This window comes from Neovison vison, chromosome 5 (assembly GCF_020171115.1).
Source record: "Neovison vison isolate M4711 chromosome 5, ASM_NN_V1, whole genome shotgun sequence".
In the NCBI taxonomy this organism is placed as follows: domain Eukaryota; kingdom Metazoa; phylum Chordata; class Mammalia; order Carnivora; family Mustelidae; genus Neogale; species Neogale vison.
In genome coordinates this window covers 87,091,110-87,115,024 of record NC_058095.1, presented here as the reverse complement: position 1 = coordinate 87,115,024, position 23,915 = coordinate 87,091,110, and the positions used below count along the sequence as shown (strand labels likewise).

The 23,915-nt window shown below is 35.6% G+C and overlaps 1 protein-coding gene across 2 annotated transcripts in view; it reads left to right on the top strand.

The window, feature by feature from the left end:
* The window catches only part of MTMR6 (myotubularin related protein 6), a 41,898-nt gene extending 18,304 nt beyond the window's left edge, over positions 1–23,594 (top strand). For both annotated transcript variants that reach the window (XM_044249431.1, XM_044249432.1), the window contains exons 4-14: positions 354–511; positions 1,046–1,174; positions 7,851–7,985; positions 10,124–10,256; positions 11,445–11,554; positions 11,967–12,092; positions 14,772–14,821; positions 15,244–15,444; positions 17,404–17,535; positions 17,621–17,747; positions 20,214–23,594. In XM_044249431.1, the coding sequence (XP_044105366.1) occupies positions 354–511; positions 1,046–1,174; positions 7,851–7,985; positions 10,124–10,256; positions 11,445–11,554; positions 11,967–12,092; positions 14,772–14,821; positions 15,244–15,444; positions 17,404–17,535; positions 17,621–17,747; positions 20,214–20,474 (1,562 nt within the window). In that variant the 3' untranslated portion in view covers positions 20,475–23,594. The remainder of the gene's footprint in view (positions 1–353; positions 512–1,045; positions 1,175–7,850; positions 7,986–10,123; positions 10,257–11,444; positions 11,555–11,966; positions 12,093–14,771; positions 14,822–15,243; positions 15,445–17,403; positions 17,536–17,620; positions 17,748–20,213) is intronic.
* Positions 23,595–23,915: the final 321 nt, after the last annotated feature.

Below are 23,915 nucleotides of genomic sequence, written 5' to 3'. Positions count from 1 at the left end.
ATGTATCATTTGGGAAGTGTGGTGGGTGAGACGTACCTGCATCTGTGTCATTAAAATTATACTTTTAGGAAAAAGAAGTATTACATTAGAGTATTTGATATAAAATTATTGTTTATTAGCTTTTGCTGATTAAATAAATTGAATCTCAGTTTAATGTGTATGCCTTTAGATATGATCCTTTGAATTGAAGGACAGAGAAAATAAATTGAGTCCAGATTTGTTCGGGTATTAGTTATCTCTTTGAAAATTTTAAAGAAAAAAATTAAAAAAAAAAAAGAAAAATTACTGTTATTTATAAGAGTTTTAAGTCTTAGAAGTTGCATCATAACATTTATGTATTTTGTATACGATAGCAAAATACGAAGATCTCTATGCATTCTCTTACAATCCCAAACAAAATGATTCAGAACGACTACAAGGTTGGGAGCTCATTGATCTTGCTGAGGAATATAAGAGGATGGGAGTGCCAAATTCAAACTGGCAGCTGTCTGATGCCAACCGAGAATACAAGGTAACTCAGCAACATTTTTGTTTGTTTGTTTTTATTTAAATTCCAGTTAGTTAACATACAGTGTGATACTAGTTTCAGGTGTACAGTATAGTGATTCAACACTTACATACAACACCCAGTGCACGTTACAAGTGCACTCCTTAATCCCCATCACCTATTTCCCCCATCCCACACCCACCTCCCTTCTGGTAACCACTTTGTTGTTTATGGTTAAGAGTCTGTTTCTTGGTTTGCCACACTCTCCCATTTTCCCCCTTTACTCATCTGTTTTGTTTCTTAAATTCCACATAATGAGTGAAATCATATGGTATTTGTTTTTCTCTGACTGACTTATTTCAACTTAGCAACCTTTGGAGAAATTCAGAATATGTTAGTACTGAGATGGAGAGTGTTATAGTAGTGTAGGAAGTTGTCTAGATATTGCTATGTACTGTTCTTGCATTTAATAAGTCTTAAAGTTTTTTAAAGGTGATTTTTAACCTCATAGTTTTTGAACTGTGTGTAGAATGGATATGTTTTATTTGATTTTTACAGATTTGTGAAACTTATCCCAGAGAACTTTATGTTCCCCGAATAGCAAGCAAACCAATAATTGTTGGTAGTTCCAAATTCCGGAGCAAGGGAAGATTCCCAGTTCTTTCCTATTATCATCACAATAAAGAGGTAAGAAAAGAAGATATTTTTTCTTTTTTCTTTTTTTTTTTTTTTACAAATGTGGCATAACCCCTCTTCAGTTTTAAATGTCCAAATGAACACTCATTTTTACATAGGAAGGTCATTATTATAATGTTGCTGATAGAGAAGTGTTGGCTTTTCTCTCTCCTTTTTTTTTTTTTTACACATAGGTAATTTTTTTTTCCAATTTATTTATTTTCAGAGAAACAGTATTCATTATTTTTTCACCACACCCAGTGCTCCATGCAAGCCGTGCCCTCTATAATACCCACCACCTGGTACCCCAACCTCCCACCCCCCCCCGCCACTTCAAACCCCTCAGACTGTTTTTCAGAGTCCATAGTCTCTCATGGTTCACCTCCCCTTCCAATTTACCCAAATTCCCTTCTCCTCTCTAACGCCCCTTGTCCTCCATGCTATTTGTTATGCTCCACAAATAAGTGAAACCATATGATAATTGACTCTCTCTGCTTGACTTATTTCACTCAGCATAATCTCTTCCAGTCCCGTCCATGTTGCTACAAAAGTTGGGTATTCATCCTTTCTGATGGAGGCATAATACTCCATAGTGTATATGGACCACATCTTCCTTATCCATTCATCCGTTGAAGGGCATCTTGGTTCTTCCCATAGTTTGGCGACTGTGGCCATTGCTGCTATAAACATTGGGGTACAGATGGCCCTTCTTTTCACGACATCTGTATCTTTGGGGTAAATACCCAGGAGTGCAATTGCAGGGTCGTAGGGAAGCTCTATTTTTAATTTCTTGAGGCATCTCCACACTGTTCTCCAAAGAGACTGCACCAACTTGCATTCCCACCAACAGTGGAAGAGGGTTCCCCTTTCTCCACATCCTCTCCAACACATGTTGTTTCCTGTTTTGTTAATTTTGGCCATTCTAACTGGTGTAAGGTGATATCTCAATGTGGTTTTAATTTGAATCTCCCTGAGGGCTAATGATGATGAGCATTTTTTCATGTGTCTGATAGCCATTTGTATGTCTTGATTGGAGAAGTGTCTGTTCATATCTTCTGCCCATTTTTTGATGTGTTTGTCTGTTTCGTGTGGGTTGAGTTTGAGGAGTTCATTATAGATCCTGGATATCAACCTTTTGTCTGTACTGTCATTTGCAAATATCTTCTCCCATTCCGTGGGTTGCCTCTTTGTTTTTTTGACTGTTTCCTTTGCTGTGCAGAAGCTTTTGATTTTGATGAAGTCCCAGAAGTTTATTTTCGCTTTTGTTTCCTTTGCCTTTGGAGACGTATCTTGAAAGAAGTTGCTGTGGCTGATATCAAAGAGATTACTGCCTATGTTCTCCTCTAAGATTCTGATGGATTCCTGTGTCACGTTGAGGTCTTTTATCCATTTTGAGTTGATCTTTGTGTACGGTGTAAGAGAATGGTCAAATTTCATTCTTCTACATATAGCTGTCCAGTTTTCCCAGCACCATTTATTGAAGAGACTGTCTTTTTTCCACTGTATATTTTTTCCTGTTTTGTCAAAGATTAATTGACCATAGAGTTGAGGGTCCATATCAGGGCTCTCTACTCTGTTCCACTGGTCTATGTGTCTGTTTTTATGCCAGTACCATGCTGTCTTGGTGATCACAGCTTTGTAATAAAGCTTGAAATCAGGTAAGGTGATGCCGCCAGCTTTAATTTTTGTTTTTCAACATTTCCTTAGCGATTCGGGGTCTCTTCTGATTCCATACAAATTTTAGGATTATTTGCTCCAGCTCTTTGAAGAATGCCGGTGGAATTTTGATCGGAACGGCATTAAAAGTATAGATTGCTCTAGGCAGTATAGACGTTTTAACAATGTTTATTCTTCCGATCCAAGAGCATGGAATAGTCTTCCATCTATTTGTGTCTTCTTCAATTTCTTTCATGAGTGTTCTGTAGTTCCTCAAGTACAGATCCTTTACCTCTTTGGTTAGGTTTATTCCCAGGTATCTTATGGTTCTTGGTGCTATAGTAAATGGAATCGATTCTCTAATTTCCCTTTCTGTATTTTCATTGTTAGTGTATAAGAAAGCCACTGATTTCTGCACATTGACTTTGTATCCTGCCACGTTGCTGAATTGCTGTATGAGTTCTAGTAGTTTGGGGGTGGAGCCCAAATTCATAAAATTATGAATGAAAAGGGAGAGATCACAACTAACACCAAGGAAGTAGAAACAATCATCAGAAGTTATTACGAACAGTTATATGCCAATAAGCTTAGCAACCTAGATGAAATGGATGCATTCCTGGAAAAATATAAACTACCAAAATTGAACCAGGAAGAAATCGATAACCTGAATAGACCGATATCTAATAACGAGATTGAATCAGTGATCAAAAACCTCCCAAAAAACAAGAGCCCAGGACCTGACAGATTCCCTGGGGAATTCTACCAAACCTTCAAAAAAGAAATAACACCTATTCTCCTGAAGCTGTTTCAAAAAATTGAAGCAGAAGGAAAACTTCCAGACTCTTTCTATGAAGCCAGCATTACCCTGATCCCCAAACTAGGCAAGGACCCTACCAAAAAGGAGAATTTCAGACCAATATCACTGATGAATATGGATGCTAAGATTCTCAACAAGATCCTAGCCAACAGGATCCAACAGCACATTAAAAAGATTATCCACCATGATCAGGTGGGATTCATCCCTGGGCTACAAGGATGGTTCAACATTCGCAAATCAATCAATGTGAATCAACAAATTAATATGAGAAGAGAGAAGAACCACATGGTCCTCTCAATTGATGCAGAAAAAGCATTTGACAAAATCCAACATCCGTTCCTGATTAAAACGCTTCAAAGTATAGGGATAGAGGGAACATTCCTGAACCTCATCAAATCTATCTATGAAAGACCCACAGCAAATATCATCCTCAATGGGAAAAAGCTTGCAGCCTTCCCATTGAGATCAGGAACAAGACAAGGATGCCCACTTTCACCACTCTTGTTCAACATAGTATTAGAAGTCCTAGCAACAGCAATCAGACAACAGAGAGAAATAAAAGGTATCCAAATTGGTAATGAAGAAATCAAACTCTCTCTCTTCGCAGATGACATGATTCTTTATATGGAAAACCCAAAAGACTCCACCCCCAAACTACTAGAACTCATACAGCAATTCAGCAACGTGGCAGGATACAAAGTCAATGTGCAGAAATCAGTGGCTTTCTTATACACTAACAAGGAAAATACAGAAAGGGAAATTAGAGAATCGATTCCATTTACTATAGCACCAAGAACCATAAGATACCTTGGAATAAACCTAACTAAAGAGGTAAAGGATCTGTACTTGAGGAACTATAGAACACTCATGAAAGAAATTGAAGAAGACACAAAAAGATGGAAGACTATTCCATGCTCTTGGATCGGAAGAATAAACATTGTTAAAATGTCTATACTGCCTAGAGCAATCTATACTTTTAATGCCATTCCGATCAAAATTCCACCGGCATTCTTCAAAGAGCTGGAGCAAATAATCCTAAAATTTGTATGGAATCAGAAGAGACCCCGAATCGCTAAGGCTTTTCTCTTGATTACGTTTTTGAAATTTTAAAATTACCCTGATGTATAGAAACTTTCATACTTTTCATCTTTCTTTCCTCCTCCACCCTCCTTCAGCCTTTCCTTTCTTTTAGTAGGGACTTGAAAATAATAAAATGAACAGATAGGTTCTTCTTTCCTGTGGTTCTCTTGATCCTGCTTATATTTGAGAAGAGAAGATAGCTTTGACAAACCAACTATTGAGAAAAAGAAGAGAGCCAAGGGTATTTCAGGCTCACAATTTTTATAGAAAGCACTTCTAATCAGAAGGATTTTGCGGTACGAAGAGGTGGAGGAGACATCTTTATACTGAGATGCTGTAATAGGGATTGCTCATTACAGCAAAAGTTTCCTTTGTAGCTTGGAACAGTAGGTCACAAGGTACTATGTGTTAGATGCTTTATTTATTTTTTTTTAAAGTTTTTATTTATTTATTTGACAGACAGAGATCACAAGTAGGCAGAGAGAGAGGAGGAAGCAGGCTCCCTGCTGAGCAGAGAGCCTGATGTGGGACTCGATCCCGGGACCCCGAGATCATGACCTGAGCCGAAGGCAGCGGCTTAACCCACTGAGCCACCCAGGCGCCCCGTGTTAGATGCTTTATATGCAAGAAGTCCCATGATAATTTTATAAAGTAGGCTCTGCTGATTACCTGTAACTTTCAACCTGTAAAGAGATGGTAAATCACTTTTCCTATATCAACAGCCAGCCAGTTGTGGAGTTTAGTTCTGACTCCCAATGCTTGTGACCTGATTTTTTTTCTCAGGAAGCTTTTCAAATCTTTTCTCTCCAGTGTTCTGAAATTTCTGAAGTCCTTAGTGTGTTTTTTTAAAATTCTATCTAGAAACTCACTTCTGGGAAATTACTTCTCTATTTCTGTGGTAACTTTCTCTCTTCTGTCACTTTTCTTTGTACTTGTGTTTTGTGTGTGAGTTGGCAAGTGGGCTTTTGTAAACCTCCGTTTTTCTTAATTTTCTCTATTTTCCATCTCTTTGTAGTTTTTAGAAGATTTCCTTGACTTTGTTTCCAATCTACCCCCTTTCTTTTTTTATTTTTTTTTTAAGATTTTATTTATTTATTTGACAGAGACCACAAGTAGGCAGAGAGGCAGGCAGAGAGAGAGGAGGAAGCAGGCTCCTCACAGAGCAGAGAGAGCCTGATTCGGGGCTCGATCCCAGGACCCAGGGACCATGACCCAAGCCAAAAGCAGAGGCTTTAACCCATTGAGCCACCCAGGCGTCCTGTCCACCTCTTTATTTTTACTATTCCATTTTTAAAAATCTAAGCTCTCCTTCCTATTTTCTGAACTTTTTAGACCTTTTTCTATTCTTGGCTATGATGACTGGGTTCTCTGAAGATGTTAAGGGTATTTTTAAAAGAATTCTTTTGCTCCCCACATTAGTTGTCTGTTGCTCAGAGTTCCTTTTTTCTGTTTATTTTGTTTTTTTGTTGTTGTTGTTTTTCATGTCTTTCAAGTATCTGATTCTTGGCTAGGCTCTTGTACTTAAAAAGTGAAGTACCACAAGCTTTTTAGAAGTTTGTGTGCAGGAGTGATCTCTGTCTTTGGATTCTTTTCTGTTGTTAATTTTCATCCCAATATGTGTGTTAGTTCTTTCTAGGATTCAAGTGTGGGAAGGTGGATGGGAGGATTTCACATTTTGTTTTGTAGGCTTTACTTCATCCTCTTGTATTTGGCGGGGGTGGGGGCTGGTATAGAGCTTCGCTCCTACCTACATCTGTGCATATTGTCTAGAGTCTTCAGGTTAATCCTTTTCATAGAGTAAACTTTGTGTTCAGGGCAAGCAAAGATCTGGGAGCCTTAACCAGTCGCTATATGGATATTCAACCAATTCTATTTTCAGTTATACTCCAGATCAGGCTTTTAGAGGTACCAAATCCTAAGCCTTTCTGGGATTTAGCTGCTCAAAATGCTTATTGTTGACTCCTAACAACTTGACAACTTTCTCTGTTCTGGTAAATTGATCATTACTAACTTCTCAATCTGCTTTCATGTTCTGAAATTTTGTTAACATCTCTATTTTTCTCTCCTTTTCCATTCTCTTTGACCTTTTAATTTTATACATTTTAGATGTCCCAATTAGAACTTTAGTTGGCTTTTAGAAGGGAGCCAGAGGTAAAAAGTAAAATTTTAAACAGAAATTCCTAATCTGTTCTTCATAAAAAAGTCATAGAGAATGATGACTGGTTATGGCCTCTGTTTGACACACCCATGTTTGTATACCTTGTTTATTGGAAAGCTAGGCTGAAAACAGATATTCAGTGCCTAACTTAACAAATGAGAAAGTATGTCTGAAAATAATTATATATTTTATATTTCATTTTCTTCTATTTTATTTAATTCACATAGTTTTATTTTGTGTGTGAATTTAAAATGTGTGAATTTATGTATACTTTCTTTCCCCTTAATGATCCTATGGTTGGAATGATGGGCTATGGTTAAGTTGGAGTTGGTATGGATGAGATTGGAGAAAAAGTATATGGGTCTAAATCTGCTAATCTTTTTTTAAGACTTGGAACAAGAGTAAATATCTAATCCACCATTCACTACTTCTCTAACAGATATTTTTGTCCTCTTAGATTTATATTTTAACACAAACTTGAATTAAAGTTCATTTTTCTCATTTTATATAAAGATTGCTGATTCCTAAATAGAGATCTGAAGACTTTTGGAATATAAAAGCTCAAATGTTACTACTTTAAAAAATCCTGTTCTACCTTTATTGATTAATCCCTTACTTGAACTTGAGTTGAAAGTGTCTTGTAATCTGGAGCGTAGCATGCAAGTATCTTAGTAGGATACATGATAGAGAATTGATGAAGTGTTGCTTCTTAGGACTTAAGATTTTTTTCATCAAACTACATAAGGAGGCATTTCACTTTTTCAGAAGAGAATATTGGGAAAACTTATGTAACATCAAGATGTTCACATAGTGTTGAATTAAAATAGGATTTCAAAGTTAATGTCTTCGAATTGTCCTGCCAACTTTTAAACAGATTACACATTTGATTTGAACTTTTGTTTTTCTTTTAAGCGTTTTTTAAAGACATGTTTTAGACATCTTTGGATAATCTGTTGTTTTCTGTCCTTTAAAATTAGGCTGCCATTTGTCGATGTAGTCAACCACTATCAGGATTCAGTGCCAGGTGCCTGGAGGACGAACATTTGCTTCAAGCCATTAGTAAAGCCAATCCAGTCAATCGCTATATGTATGTCATGGATACCAGGCCCAAAGTATGTGTCTTGAATCTAGTACAGTCTGTTAGTTTAATTATCTTTGTTACTTTAATTAATGAGAGTTGATCAGTTTGCCCATATTTAACCTGTCTGAATCCCAGTTTTAAATTAACTGAGGCTAATGACACTGAGGAAGGCAGTCTTTAAAAGAATACCAACTTAGGAGACCTGTTTCCCAGATGGTGATATCTTATGTCTTCTGATTTATGTATAAATTTAGAAAAACAGATTTTTATGTTGGGAACTCTTGATCGTGTGGAAGTCTTATATTATTGTGAAGAAATATTAAATAGTGTGTTGTGAAAAATTAGAAAATCTTACTAATTTTTTTCAGTAGAATTTTTAATTGTCAGAACACTTCATGTTAAAATAATGGGTGTTAACTTGAAATATTCAAGAAAATAAGGAAAATAGTGAGTTAGAAAACATTGAACTAGAGAATTTTAAATAGTGAACAGGAAATAGTTGTTCTGTTAGGCATCTGTAATGTTAGGTTCAATTTTTGTCATTGAGACAAATGTCAGAATCCCCTTTTCTTTTTATAAACACAGTTAAGCCACTAATTCATATAGGATCCTGAAACTAAAGTAATTAAAATCTTCAATGGTAATAGCTAACATTACTTTTAATTTTTATTATAGCATCGAATGCAGAGCTGGTGGGCTACACAAAAGGACATTGGCAGAATTATAGTGAGGATTTCTTCAAAAATCTGGAGTGATGAGAAAATAAGAGAAAGCGATGAGAAAAAGCGAGTGAGCGATATAGAGCACAATTCTAGGCAGCTTTGTTGAAAGGAATGGTAGCTATTTTAGAAGTTATTCTCATCATTATTCATTCTCACAAAAGATAATGGAGGAAACAAGATGAGATTAACTTGAGTAAATTAAGAAGTATTAAAAACTAGAAATTGATAATTTGATAATTTTTTATCTTGTTAATAAGAAAAGACTTTCTTAGAAGTCAAGAATGTTGGTGATATCTCTTGTAAGACAAATTTTATTTTTCTTCCTTTTTTAATCTGGTGGATTCAATGGTCAGAATTACTTTTAGGTGATAATAGATATAAAAGCTGGTTATAATACAAGTTTCTGAATATGAAGCCTGAGGATGATCTGTTTCCCAAGACCTAGTACCTCTTATCTGTATAATTGCCTTCTACACAGAAAACAGGCCTTTCTTAGATTGCTTTGTTTATACTGTTTAAACTTCAGCTTAACTAGTAATAAGGCAGAAGCATTTTAATATCTAACTCTCACCTTAGTCATCATAGGTGCTGAATAACCAGGGAGTCAGTAGGTAGAGTTGAACTTCCTTGTTACCAACCTGGGCCCCCATCTACTGAATGAAAAGCTGCTTTATCTTCCAATTTAGATTTTGTTTCATCCAAGTTCATAAGAATATTTTGTAAACTGTAATAATGTACAATATGAAATCCAAGTCTGAAAAAATTAAACATACCAAATCTTAAATGAGCCTCTGATAACATTTGATCTAGTGACCTACCGGCGGTCTGTTTTCTTCTTAGAGACCAATTTTATCCCAGTTCTTGGAGGTGTATCAAGCTAGGGGATTATATGCCATGGTATATACTGTGTGGGCCTCTAGTAATTTTTAATATGGAGGATCTCAGATAATCTGACATGTATTTCAGATCTGATTTTTCAGGGTCCCTGTGGCTCTCTGAATGATCATGTGTTCCCCAGGCTTGCTCTGAAATGAATCTAATAGGTTCATTCAATAACAGGAAACTTCCCAGCTTGGCTCATCTCTGAATCATTTAGGATTCAGATGACAGATACTTCTTTCTTTTTTAAATTTCGAAATATTACAAACATGCGGAAAACTGAGTAAAAACATAAGTGAATTAGTTTCATAAATTATATGTGGGGGAACTTCTTGTCTGACCTTTCCATTATATAGCAATCATGTTGTTACTTTATATAAAGTGTCCTTTTTTACTCTTAATAACATATGTGACACTTTTGCTTATTAAAAAAATGGTAACATATTCAGTTCAGAGTTCTTTAAACTCTGCTAAAATGTAGTTTGTTTAGTATTTTCATGATTTTTGGTAAACTAGGTTAAGTGATAAAAGCAATTTGTCTCTAAAGTTCTAAAACTTTATATTTTAGCTGAATGCAATGGCCAACAGAGCAGCTGGAAAAGGTTATGAAAATGAAGACAACTATTCTAACATTAGATTTCAGTTTGTTGGAATTGAAAATATTCATGTCATGCGGTCCAGCCTTCAAAAATTATTGGAAGGTATGATTATTTTTTGCCTTTGAGGCAACTTTGTCTAATCGAAATAAAATGTTAGCACATTATAAAATTTAAAATGATGTAATTTAAAATTTCCCTATATGCACATTCAAAAAAGTAAAAAAAAAAAGGAAATTAATAATATATCTTACATAATGTATTAAAACATGTTAACATATAATCAGTATAAAAAAATCAGTAATGACACATTAGTTTTTTTCCTTTAAGTCTTAAAAAATTGATGAGTATGTATTTTACAGTTAAACCACATCTCAGTTTATACCACCCATGTGTCAGTTTGGGGAGTGGCTACTGTATTGGACAGGACAGTTCTAATGGTTCTGCAAAAAAAAAAAAAAAAGGTCATTATTAGATAAATATGCTTGCTTAGTGTGTACAGTGAAGATTAGTTGAAAATAACGCTCCGTTTAAGTATTAAAGTATCTTTCCATTTGTGGTGTGGAGTTTTAACAATTAAAATATCAGACTTTTAAATACTTTGAACTCCACAAATTTTTTTAAAAAAGAAATTGGAACTTTTCTTTTTTTCTTTTAAAGATTTTATTTATTTATTTACTTGTCAGAAGAGAGAGAGAAAGGGGCTCCTGGGTGGCTCAGTGGGTTAAAGCCTCTGCCTTTGGCTCAGGTCATGGTCTCAGGGTCCTGGGATCGAGCCCCACATCGGGCTCTCTCTGCTCTGCGGGGAGCCTGCTTCCTCCTCTCTCTCCGCCTGCCTCTCTGCCTACTTGTGATCTCTGTCTGTCAAATAAATAAATAAAATCTTTTTAAAAAATCTTAAAAAAAAAAAAGAAGAAGAAGAGAGAGAGGGAGCGCACAAGCGGGCAGAGTGGCAGGCAGAGGCAGAGAGAGAAGCAGGCTCCCTGCTGAGCAAAGAGCCTGAAATGGGACTCGATCCCAGGATCTCGGGATTATGACCTGAGCCAAAGGTAGAGGCTTAGCTGTCTGAGCCACCCAGGTGTCCCGAGAGATTGGAACTTTTTTTAAGCACAAGGAATGACCAAAAAAATGTACCTGAAAAATCCAATATTGAGGTCCTAATAGCATCTTTTCATTTATACAGTCTCTTTTTTTATTTTGTCCTCTTCCTCCCAATTTACGCAAAGAGAACTTGAATAGGAGAAGTGGAGACGCTAGCCTCATTCTAATGAAATGTTTTTTTCCCCTTCATAGTCAATGGTACCAAAGGGCTTTCTGTCAGTGATTTCTACTCTGGTTTGGAGAGCTCAGGATGGCTTCGCCATATCAAAGCTGTTATGGACGCTGCAATCTTCTTAGCCAAAGTAACTCTTCGTTGTTCATATTTTGTTTGGGGATTTATAATCGTTAGGAAGGAATGAATTTATTCTCTTGGCTGCTGGTGCTGGTACCCTTTCCAGTCAGAGAACTTTTATGTTTTACCTCTTTAATGAGGCTTACTTTAATTTGAGTTTTAAAAGATCACATAGCAGTTCATGTAAGGACTTTAAAAGAAATCACCAGACACTTGGAAACAACAATTTTGGTTTTATTTTTTTGTTTGTTTTGTGTTTTGTCTTGTTCTTTGGAAATTATGCTGTGACAGCATTATCATTACAGTCCTTGCTCTTCTGTGTAATGCAATACTTGCTAGTGTAGTTTTTGAATAAGTAGAATTTAACTGATGTACCAGAAATGTATTCTGCTGTAATCTAAGTATGTGATCTTTCTTTTCAGGCAATAATGGTTGAAAATGCAAGTGTGTTGGTACATTGTTCTGATGGTTGGGATAGGACTTCCCAGGTTTGTTCCCTTGGCTCTCTTTTACTGGATTCCTACTACAGAACAATCAAAGGATTCATGGTAAGGAGTGATTTGGCTAGACCAGTGATTCTCAAATAGGAGTGATTTTTGTCCTCCCAGGAGACATTTGGCAATGTTAGGAGACAGTTTTGGTTGTTACAAAGAGAAGAGTGCAACTGGCCCTTAGCTGGTAGGGGCCGGGATACTGCTAAAGTTCTGTACTACAGAGGTTAGCCCCGTAGCAAAGACCTAACTGGCCCAAAGTGTGTGTAGTAGCTGTGGTTGAACAACCTTGAGTTGGACTGATTTCCATTTGTGCCATCTGTTTGACAGCAAGTTTTAAATTTAAAAGTTTTTTTTTTCTAAAATGTTATAGTAGAAATATTCAGTATTTTCTCCTTCACTTTTATCCGACAAATGTGAGTGATGTAAAACAAGGCACAAATAAGAGTACTTAAAAATCATGTTCTAGAGCAAACTTTCTGTTTCAAATGCCTTCGTTCGTTAATTGTAATTACACATTAGGAGGCATGTTTTATATCCGAAGATTAAATTTCTCGTTGAATAGATTTTCTGCTTTGTGAAGCTAAAACTCTGCCTCCTGTTTTTGTTTGTCTTTTGACACATGATCAGATTAACTTATGTTTCCAAAATTTACATCTTAATTCATGACAACTAAAGTAAGCGAAGAGATGGTAGAAAGTTTTCATTGGTTTAGAATAATGAAATGCTGTGCCATCTTACAGCAGGGCAAGGTTTAGCATCACCAGATCCCTTGCAGCACCATTATTTGATGGCACTAACATACTGAGTCTTAGACAGGCTGAATGGAAGTGCCACTAATAAAATTATGTGCAGCTTACCGAAAGAGTATAAGATGAGGAATACTTTCTCTGCCATGTTTGGCTTGCTAGATATTCAAATGAAATCATGTAATAAATGCCCAGGGACAATGTGAGAGCTTCCCAGGCAAAAGGAACAGTGAGAACCAAAGCATAGCTCCTTAGGCTGAATGCAGGTGATGTGTGATGGCTGGAGTTCAGGGTGTTAGAATGGGACACTTGGGAGCAGAAGGATATGGTGGTATGAAGGCTTCAGTAAGAGAAGACTGGAATTTGGCCTTTAACCTTTTCGGGTAGTGAGAGCCATTAAAGTACTTTAAATAGAGGAAACAGAAACTTACTTGGATCTGCTTTGTAAAAAGACAGCTTGGTGTTCTAGGTGGAGGGTAGTAGAAATGGAGGCTGGGAGACCAGTGTAGAAACTGGTAAGATAACTCAGGAGAGAAAAGAGGGCCAGGAGTAAGGCCATACCACGTGTATGCAAGAGGTATATAGGTTCAACCTCCAGGGATGTTGAGAAAGAATCAGTAAGAATTATTTCTGGTTTGGATATGGAAGAGAGGAGGCCTCTTCCAGGATGAATTAACATCTCTGGACTCAGTTGCTAGGATGGGTGGGCATTCTCTTGCTCCCTACTGAGAGAAGCAGAAGTCTAAATTCAGTGAGAAAGATACTGAGTTGAGTTTTAGAGGTAGGTGTGTAGAGGACAGGCAGAGAGCCCACAGTAAAATCTGGAGCTCCAAGCCTGAAGACCACTTGCCTGTGGTCCAAGCCTGAAGACCACAGGTGTGGAAGTGGCAGAGCTAGGATTTGAGCCCATGCAACATGGTTCCAGATAACTGTATCTTTCCCTATCATTATATCACCTTCTGGAAAGATTTACAACAAGGAGAAGCTAAAGGTGGCTGTTTTTTTAAATCACTGGCAGTGAGTACTACCTCCCTTGCTCCTTTTGGGGTGACTTTCTCTGTCTTTTCATTTTGTCCAGTGGGAATTTAACCTCCCTGTCCAGAGTGTGCACAGCTGAAGGTAAAGATCATGTTGCCTCTCAGTGCATCTTTGATGAGTCTTCTCTCCCCTTAGTTGTGGGCTTTGTCCTGTCAGTCTTCCGGCCGATTTTTGGGTATTTAGGATGATTTGATAATTACCTATTTGTGTTCAGCTGACAAGACCAGCCTAGGATCCACCTACTCTGCTGCCATCTAGCTTTCCCCCCAAAGGTGACAGTTTTGACACTGTAAAGAATGTACTTGGTGATTATATAATGAAATTATGAGATATGTTAAATACTAAGAAGATATGTTGTATAAATTAGACTGAAAAAAATTAGAAGCCCATTACTTCAGTAGAGCTGTGACAGAGAAAACAGATAAAGATAGTCCATTCAAGAGGTTAGATATCACCATCTGAATTTGAATATACACTTTTTATTGGTGTTTTTATCATTCTTTCTCTGGTAAGTACTGTGTAAGTAATGTACAAGTAAGCCAAAAGGTTTAAAGCATACACCCCAGTCTACCACCCACAGCTAACTGTTAACATTCTGATTTACATTTTCTTAGCCTTCTTCTATGCAGATATCATCATTAGACATACAGAAATGTAAATGTGTTAGCACTTTATAACATGTAGTTTGCACTTAAAATGTAATAAATACAACCTAAATTATTTAAGTCAAAGAACTACTGTATTTCTTTTAAGTGTCATTTCTACCCTTTGTTATACCAATCTCTAATCCAGGTTCTTGCTATCTTTTGCCTATAATTACACAAAAGTTTGTTTTGTTTGCAACTATAAGTTAAAAGTGTAAATGCTGCTAAGATAATAGGACTCAATCCATTTTAAACAGAAGAAATTGAAAGTAGTTGTAAAATGGATTTTGCTTTTTCTCATTAAGGTTTTAATAGAAAAGGATTGGATCTCTTTTGGACATAAGTTTTCAGAGAGGTGAGTCATAGTTTTACATTTATATATTTTGTAAAACCGTTTTAGAGTGCCAAAATATTTCTGTTCTTCATGAACTTGCGTAGGTGAGCGTGCTATTGTTTGTTTGTTTGTTTTTGTATGAAAACTGATTCAGTTTTTTTCTGTGATTTCTTTCAATTCTCAGACCTTTGTTAATTTTTGTGGCAGTTTATTACCTTCCTTTTTTGTCTGGATTGTGGTACTTAGAAGGGTAATAGACCCCTTAAAGTTGTGGTTGAAAAACTCATAGATTTAAATTGTTTCAAATAAAAACATTATGCTTTTTTTTATGACAGTAGATACTGAGTTTTAGGTTCGTGTGTGTGTGTTTAAATTTGACAATACCTGAATAATTGACTTCTTTCAGAGGCATTTTTAAAAGCTTATACTTTCTGGGGGGCTAGGTGTGGCCATTTGGATGGTGACCCAAAGGAAGTCTCACCGGTGTTTACTCAGTTCTTGGAGTGTGTGTGGCATTTGACCGAACAGTTCCCACAAGCCTTTGAATTCAATGAAGAGTTTCTTCTTCAGATCCATGAACATATTCATTCGTGCCAGTTTGGAAACTTCCTTGGAAATTGTCAGAAGGAAAGAGAAGAGCTCAAGTAAGATAGTTTGCATAAAATGGGCTCTTTTTTTCCTACTTGGTTGAAGTCTAACATAAATCATAGTGGAATATAATAAAATATCTTGGCACTATATAATAGAACTTAATTTTATTGTGAAGATTTTATTGTCTGGTATTTCTGAAGCTAAGTACCCTCTATCCCTCATATCCTGAGGTTAATAGTAAAAACACGTTTTAAAAATTTGTTTTGAAATGAAGCGTACATACAGAAAAGTGATATGGCGTAAGTGTGAAGCTCAGTAAATCTGAAATTCATCCATCTATGTAACCAGCACCCAGAACAAGAAACCTTATCAACACCCTGGAAACCACCATCCTACTCCTTTCTATTCTGCATATATATTTAGAACAGAAAAATCTTAACATTATTTCATTTCGTAGAAAGTATTGGTCACTAAGCTTTAAGGTTTGGTAAAGGATTTAAAAACTGTTGGTAAAAGCTGTTTTAAGGTAAAATGAGGCCTTATAGTTTTCCTCACATTTCAAAGCAGATAATTCTTTGGGGAAAATAGATCTATGTTGGCTGTAGTGTGTCTGTCCCTGAGTTGGGTCGCATACCTCTTCTTTCCTAACCAGTCTTGGGAATAGAGGTTTCTGGCTAAATTTTGATGCAAGGGAAATGTGGGGTAAGGCTGTGAGAAGTGATTAAATATAAATTTTTTTTAGGTTGGGTTTCTGAGTTTAGATTTCTTTTAATAAATCTAAATCAATAAAGAGCAGTTAGAGATTCTTGAATGTCCAAGTGACATATTAGAGAAGCTAAATCTGGTAGTAGTTTGAAGACAGCCACATATTCTCAACTCTCAGCAGAGTTGAAGGCAGAACTGAGAGCACTTGGAAGATTCTAAAAATGTGTAAAGAGAATTACAAGTGGAACAAGAGTATGACAGAGGTGAACAAATCCAAGAGCATTCAGACTTTAGCGCTGTGCTATAGTAAATCACAGTAGTGTATCATAATTAGGACCAGAGGACTCTCTCTTTTTTTTTTTTTTAAGTTTATTTATTTATTTGACAGACAGAGATCGCAAGTGGGCAGAGAGGCAGGCAGAGAGAGAGGAGGAAGCAGGTTCCCTGCTGAGTAGAAACCCTGATGCGGGGCTCAATCCCGGGACCCTGGGATCATGACCTGAGCCGAAGGCAGAGGCTTTAACCCACTGAGCCATCCAGGCGTCCCAGACCAGAGGACTGTTAAGAGTACAGAGCTCTTTTAGGAATAACTCTTTTCAGTCTGGGCCACACATCCTCTTCTAAAGGAAGATGATAATAAAAGCACTTATTTCCTAGTGGTTTTTCTCTTAAGAACTTATTTATTGGTCATCTTAGGGGTCATAGAAAAATGATCAAAGTCCATTTTTCCCCGTAATCCTATCTATTTTATGTTTATTTGGTAAATATACTATCTAAACCATTCTACCCTTTATCCACTTACTTCACTTACTCTTAGAGTTGCAGTATGGTTGGCATCTTTTTACTGTTGAATAACATTCTGATTTTTCCTAATTCCCTTTTTGCTACTCTCTCACGCTTAAATTTATCCCTGCTTTAATAATACATGTTACTACAACCCAGATATAGGGCTAAGAATGAGGCCAAAGAATGATACCCATGTTTGCTCTATACATGTGTATGGTGATTTGAAATAGGTATAAGAGACCATGTTTATGAAACCGTGAGTTGAAAGGAATCTCTTAATGTGTATGTTTGTGAGAGAATGGTAGACCTGTATTATATTCAGAGAGACATGGTTTTATTTATTTCATCCTTATAAGTGAAAGGAGAAAAGGGAGAATACACAATTCAGAGACAAGGTGAGGTTAGGTTGCAAAGAGAAGGAAAAATTAAAATTTAAATCTTCTTGAGAAACAATTGCCTGATTTATAAAAATAAATATTAGCATCTGTGGAAAAGATCTTTGTTTTTCTCATTACATTAAGGTTAAAGGAAAAGACTTACTCCCTGTGGCCATTTCTCCTGGATGACCAAAAGAAGTACTTAAATCCTCTCTACAGTTCTAAATCTCCGAAATTTTCAGTTTTGGAGCCAAATACAGTATCTTTCAATTTTAAGTAAGTTGGCATCATTGAGGTATTTATACTTGATTTTTCTCAAACACTATTTATTGAGTTGTTGTTTTTTGTTTTTGTCATAAAGGTTTTGGAGAAACATGTACCACCAATTTGATCGAACATTGCATCCTAGACAGTCCGTGTTTAATATAGTTATGAATATGGATGAGCAAAATAAACAGTTAGAGAAAGACATTAAAGACTTAGAATCTGTAAGTATTCTGAAGCGTCTAATGTAATATACTTGGAATATTAAATTAGTGTATTTCCTATGTTCTCTGTGTAAATTTGTATATATAGAAACCTCATTAAGTACATGACTGTTTCAAAATCAGATCTCCTCTGCTTTCAGGTTAGTTTGAATTGCTTTCCCTGAATTTTAGCATTGAAGTATTCGAAGTACAGTTGACCCTTGAACAACATAGGTTTGAACTGCACAGGTCCACTTACAAGTGGATTTTTTTCGATAAATAGAGTACAGTACTATAAATGTACTTATTTTCTCTTGTGATTTTCTTAGTAACATTTTTTTTCTCTCACTTACTTTATTGTGAGAATACAGTATTAACACATACAACTTAAAAATGTGTGTCAATTGACTGTTTATGCTATTGGTAAGGTTTCCAGTCAACAGTAGACTATTAGTAGTTATATTTTGGGGCATCAAAAGTTATATGTGGATTTTTTTATTGCATGAGGGGTTGATTCCTCTGACCCCTGTGTTGTTCAGGGGCCAACTGTATAGAGAAAAGTAGAGATATGAACATAATAAATACCAGGGAATCTACCACTAGCTTTGTAAGATTTTAACATTTATTATACTCGCTTTAGATCTTTCATGTTTTTGTTCTAAGAAATGAAATATATTTGAAGAAATTTACCCCTCTATAGCCCTCTCCATCTACTTTGGGCTGAATTTGTTGTTAATTATTCCCGTGCATATTTTTCTACTTCTACTATATATGTTTTTATCCACAATTTATAATACTGTTTTATGTGATTTGAAGTATTTTTATTTTATATTGAAGTACAAAAGAATATATTTTTATAAGGTATAAAAGAGCAGCAGATTATGAATGGCCATGTACCCCTCACCCAGCTTACAGAACTGTTTTGAAACATATAAAGATGGTTATACTGTCATGCTTCATTTTATCCATATTGTTTTGAAATTTATCCATGTTGATACATAGAGCTTTAACTCATGTGTTTTATTAATAACTACTATATAAAATTCTCTTATATGCATGTATCACAGTCTGTTCAGCCTCTGCAGAACATTTAACTGGTTTTCAGTTTTGGATTTCCATAATAACAAAGGAAGTTGAATGACTTCAATATTTACAGGCCATTTCATTTTTCCTGTTCTCTGAATGGCCTATTCAAACCTCCACTCATTTTTCTGTTGGCGTGTTTGCCTTTTCCTTATTGATCTGTAAAAGTTCTTTACTTCACAGTAAAGTTCCAGACATTAATTCTCTGTTAGATATATATATAGATATAGATACATATAGATATATATCTATATATATATCACTAGTGGTTTTGTTCAGTTTGTTCTCATCTTTTCCATTTTATATATGGTATGTTTTGTATAGATGTTATGAATTTTAATGCAGTCAGATTGATCAGTCTTTTTGTTTTATACCTTCTTTTGTATCTTGTTTAAAAAGTTTCTCTCCACAGTAAGACTTTTTTGTAATTTTTTTCTCTGTCATCACATATAAACAAAAAGGATCAGTGAGTACATACTTTAAAAATCCTAGACAGTTGTATAACTCACTGTCGTGTCTGCCTGTCAGGCTGGGCTGTTCCTTAGTCATCTCTTGCATAAGAAGGTAATTAATGATTGCATGAGGAAACGATAGGAGGGTTGTATAAAAAGAGAGGCAGATCCAAGACATGGGTAAATATAAGCAGAGTGACCAGAAATCAGTCCAGGAATTTGGAGAGCATTATACTCTGCCAAAGAATACTTTTTAAAATCTTAGATTCTGTCTGAAAAAAAATTCTGTTGGGACACCTGGGTGGCTCAGTCAGTTGAGTGTTTCGAACTCTAGGTTTCGAATCATGTCATGATCTCACAGTTATGAAATCAAGCCCGGAGTTGGGCTCTGCGCTCAGTGGGGAGTCTGCTTGAGATTCTCCCTCTTCCTCTCCCTCTGCCCCTCCCCTGCTCTCCTGCTCTCAAAAATATATAAATAAATATTAAAAAAAAAAAATTTAAAAATATTTTAAAATTCTGTTGTGTTCTAAAGCTGGTTATGTTCACCTAACAAATCATTGTAAGAAAACCATGTAAGAAAGCTCTTTAGGTAAGTAAGCGTGTGTTTGCTATATTATACAATTATGATTCAGGGTGAAGTCTTATATACCTTTCTTTTATTATAAAATACTGTCTTTTTATACTTCCTAGGTAATCTGTGCCTTTTTTAAATATCAAGACTTAATGATCTTTTGCAGTCAAGCATAATAACCATTTTCCACTGTAAAAGTTGTAAACTATTAGGATTCTCAACCATCTTACTCTTCTGCAGTAGACTTTATTTCTTGAGATTTAACTTTGTATTCATAAAGAGAGAACACTTACAAAAGCATGGTTTCTTCTTTCATCTAAGCTATGTTGAACATGTAGTGTGTGGAATTAGTAATTGTTTTCAAATTTGGATTTGTTCTAGAAAATTAAGCAATGTAAAAATAAGCAAACAGATGGAATTCTCACCAAGGAGTTATTGCATTCAGTTCATCCTGAATCACCTACCCTCAAAACGTCCTTGTGTTTCAAGGAGCAAACTCTGTTGCCTGTGAATCACGCTCTTCGAACTATAGAGGGCAGCAACCCAGCAGATAATCGTTACAGGGAATACGCTGAAGAGTTCTCCAAGTCGGAACCTGGTGTGGTTAGCTTGGAGTATGGTGTGGCCAGAATGACCTGTTAGATCCGCAGAGTATTTTCTGGACTGACTGTAATGCAAGAAGTGGATTCTTGTGAGAATGATCTGTGCACGTGACCAAAAGGAATTTGTCAAGTAATGATCTTAGAGCTTAATAGTTGAAGAAAGGATAATAACTGCTCTTGTGAGAGAAATAAGTCCGTTTAATTGCATTTCCAGCGGAGAATGACTTTCAGTTCTTTAAGAAGTGAGTGGTGGTGGTGGATTCATTCAAAACACAATTTGTACTGTATACTAGTGAATTGACATTTCTGTATGATTTATATGTTAAAATTACAGCCAAACATGAATAGCCTTCCTTAACTATAATTGTCAGGAAACGAAACTCGACAAAATTCTCCCTTACTTAATAATTGACATGGCATGTACTTTTGATTATATAACTCTGTAACTATGGGTATTTACATATTTTGCCTATTAGTAATGTTAACATTGAAGTGCCATGAAAAATACTTTAAGAAAGCCTTAAAATCTCGGTTTATTCTTTACCCTTAAGTTTTATAGCTAAGAGCAGGTTTTGGTTTTTTGGGTTTTTTTCTTTTGGTCAGCCTTGTTTTATTTGGAAAGAATTGCAGTGTTGTTACTAAGGGGGCTGCATGCTACAACACTCCTGTGGAAACAGATGTGCACGTACATTGTTAAGTTCATGGTCAGCTGCTCCCACGTCCATATTCAAAATTAACGAAACTGAAGGTTTTATTCTGATTACAGTTTATGCAGTACTACCTTTGATGACATTATTTACAACTTAGATTATTGATATCTTGAATATGTACAAACATATTTGAGTATCTTTTATGTATGGATTACTGCATCCTTTTAATTCTTACTTGGTGGCTTCAGTTGGCTTTATTCTTTGGATAACTGTGTAACTTTAAAAAGCTAAGGCTCTCTAAAACTGTTCTTAGACGCAATGAAGAATGTGTGTGTATACACACACACATACTGTTTTATCTTTCAGTGAGCTGCTCTTCCTAGAACAAACTCCGTTCCCCCCAAATTTGGGGGTTAAAGGGAAGTACTGATAGTTTAGATTTTGCTTGGTTGCATGAATTTTAAAGCAGCCATTTCTATGTGGAACATTTTTTTCTTCTCTGTTAACATAGGAATAAAAAAGGAAAATTAAGAATAGCCTAGTACAAAGTTAATGTTTAGCAAAAACAACTTAAATGCTAGGAAAAGTTTCATTTTGCCATATTAAATTAACTGTTCTGTGTGCTAGTAACATATCTTTAAATGACCAAAAAAAAAAAAAAAAAAGGCAAAAAAAAAAAACCCCAAACCAACAATTCACATGCAATTGATGGTATCACCCAGCTGGCTTTTAAAATTGAAGGTTTAAGTAACATAACTGGCAAGAGGTATGATTCAGGAGTAGTAGGTAACCTGTGTAGAATCCCTAATGCTTCTCTTTACTGTACTTATATCTATTATATTAGTTTTGAGCATAAATATCTTTTTCAAATGGAAAAAAAGCTTTATTGTATGAGAACTTAACTAATCTGTTTATTTTTCCAATGCTTTTGTGTAATGTATTATGTAATAAGAAAAATACTTCTTTTTAAACAGTAACAGAAATGTACCATAAAATATAGTTTGTGATTTAGCCAAGCCTATTTCCATACTTAAGCACTGGGACAGGAATCTTAATCTTTGTGACCACAAAGGGAAACTTTTGTGCCTTGTTACTTGGTTCTAGTTACTGATTATGGTTTTAGAATCTTCCATGGCAGACTTCTTATATTCAAGTGTTTTTTTGTTGTTGTTTAGTATCTTCAACTTCAGGCATATAAATGTGTGTTTATGTGCTCACTCATGGACTGAGAAGTCGGTTAACATCTTAAGTGCCCTACGGGGTATATGTTGGCAAAAAGCAGATTATGTATATGTCTTAGAAAAATTTACGTTCAGTGTATTTGGGAATGTATAGCATGTAAATTATTACATATTATTTAAAGGTAGTTAAATGTTCATATTTTAGTTTGGATGTTTTTCTTTTTAAAAAAAAACAACAAACAAATGGGATCAAGTTGTGATTGGTTTTTTTCTTTCCTCACTTAGGCAAATGGACCTGCACATTATACTAATCATAACACTATAAGGTTTAAGCAAGTCATTTTCCAAAAGGTTGACAATGTTGATAAGTAACAACATATAAAAATAATTTCCAAAAAAAATAATTTCCAAAATATTAAAATAGGCATAATGGGCTAAAAGGTACAGCAGATATAGTTGATAATGTCACTTAATTTTGGTGGAAGGCAGTGTCCAGTTGTAATTCAAGGTAAAATGTAGATCGGGAGATAAACATGATGAAGAAAATGACTTTCAGGAAAGAGTTTATATGGAAGTGTTTTTGAAAGGTTAGCTAGGCCAGAAGTAGCTCAGGGAACCCTAACTAAATAAAGATGGAGGGAAGTCTTTTTTGTTGTTGTTAAAGTTCTCTTTACTTGGTAGAGTAGCAGAGCAGGGGGTTAGTATCAGGGAACCCCTCCTTTTTTCTTTGAAGACTCTTTTTTTTTTTTTTTTTTTTAAGAGAAGTTTTAAGTTCACCACAAAATTGAGAGGAAGGTCCAGAAATTTCTTATATACCCCACCAGAGTAGTACATTTGTTAAAATTGATGAACCTGCACTAATAGATCATATTCACCCCAAGTCCAAAGTTTACCTTAGGGTTCATTCTTGTTATTGTATATTCTGTGGGTTTTGGACACTGTGTAATGACCGTTATAGTATCATACAGGGTATTTTTCATGGCCCAAAAATCCACTGTGCTCTGCCTATTAATCCCACCCTGTGCTCAAGCCCCTGGCAACCACTGATCTTTATGTTGTCTCCATAGTTTTACCATTTCTAGAGTGTCACATAGTGGGGATCATATAGTGTATGGCCTTTCAGATCAATGTCTTTTACTTAATAAATGCATATCAGGTTCTGTTTTTTCATGTCCTGATAGTTCATTCATTTTTTAGTACTGAGTAATATACCAACGTCTGGATGTACATTGCATTGTCTGGATAAATAGTTTGTTCATTCACCTATTGTAGGACACCTGGCTTGTTTCCAAGTTACAGCAATTGTGAATAAAGTTGGCTTTAAATATCTGTGTGCAGGTTTTTGTGTGGATAAAAGTTTTTGGCTCCTCTGGGTAGATACCAAGGAGTGTAATCACTGGGATGTATGTAGTAAGAGCATGTTTAATTTGTAAGAAACTGCCACACTGTCTTTTAAAGTGGTTGCTCCATTTCCCACAAGCAGCGAATGAGAGAGTTCCTGTTGTTCTACATCCTCACCAGTGCTCAGTGTTGCCAGCATTCTGCATTTTGGTCACTCAAATAGCCTTTTCTGACCTCTTTTTTTTTTTTCCAGGTCAGTTTGAGAGTACTGAAACATTTTCAGTTGGCCTTCTAAGTTGGATGAAATTC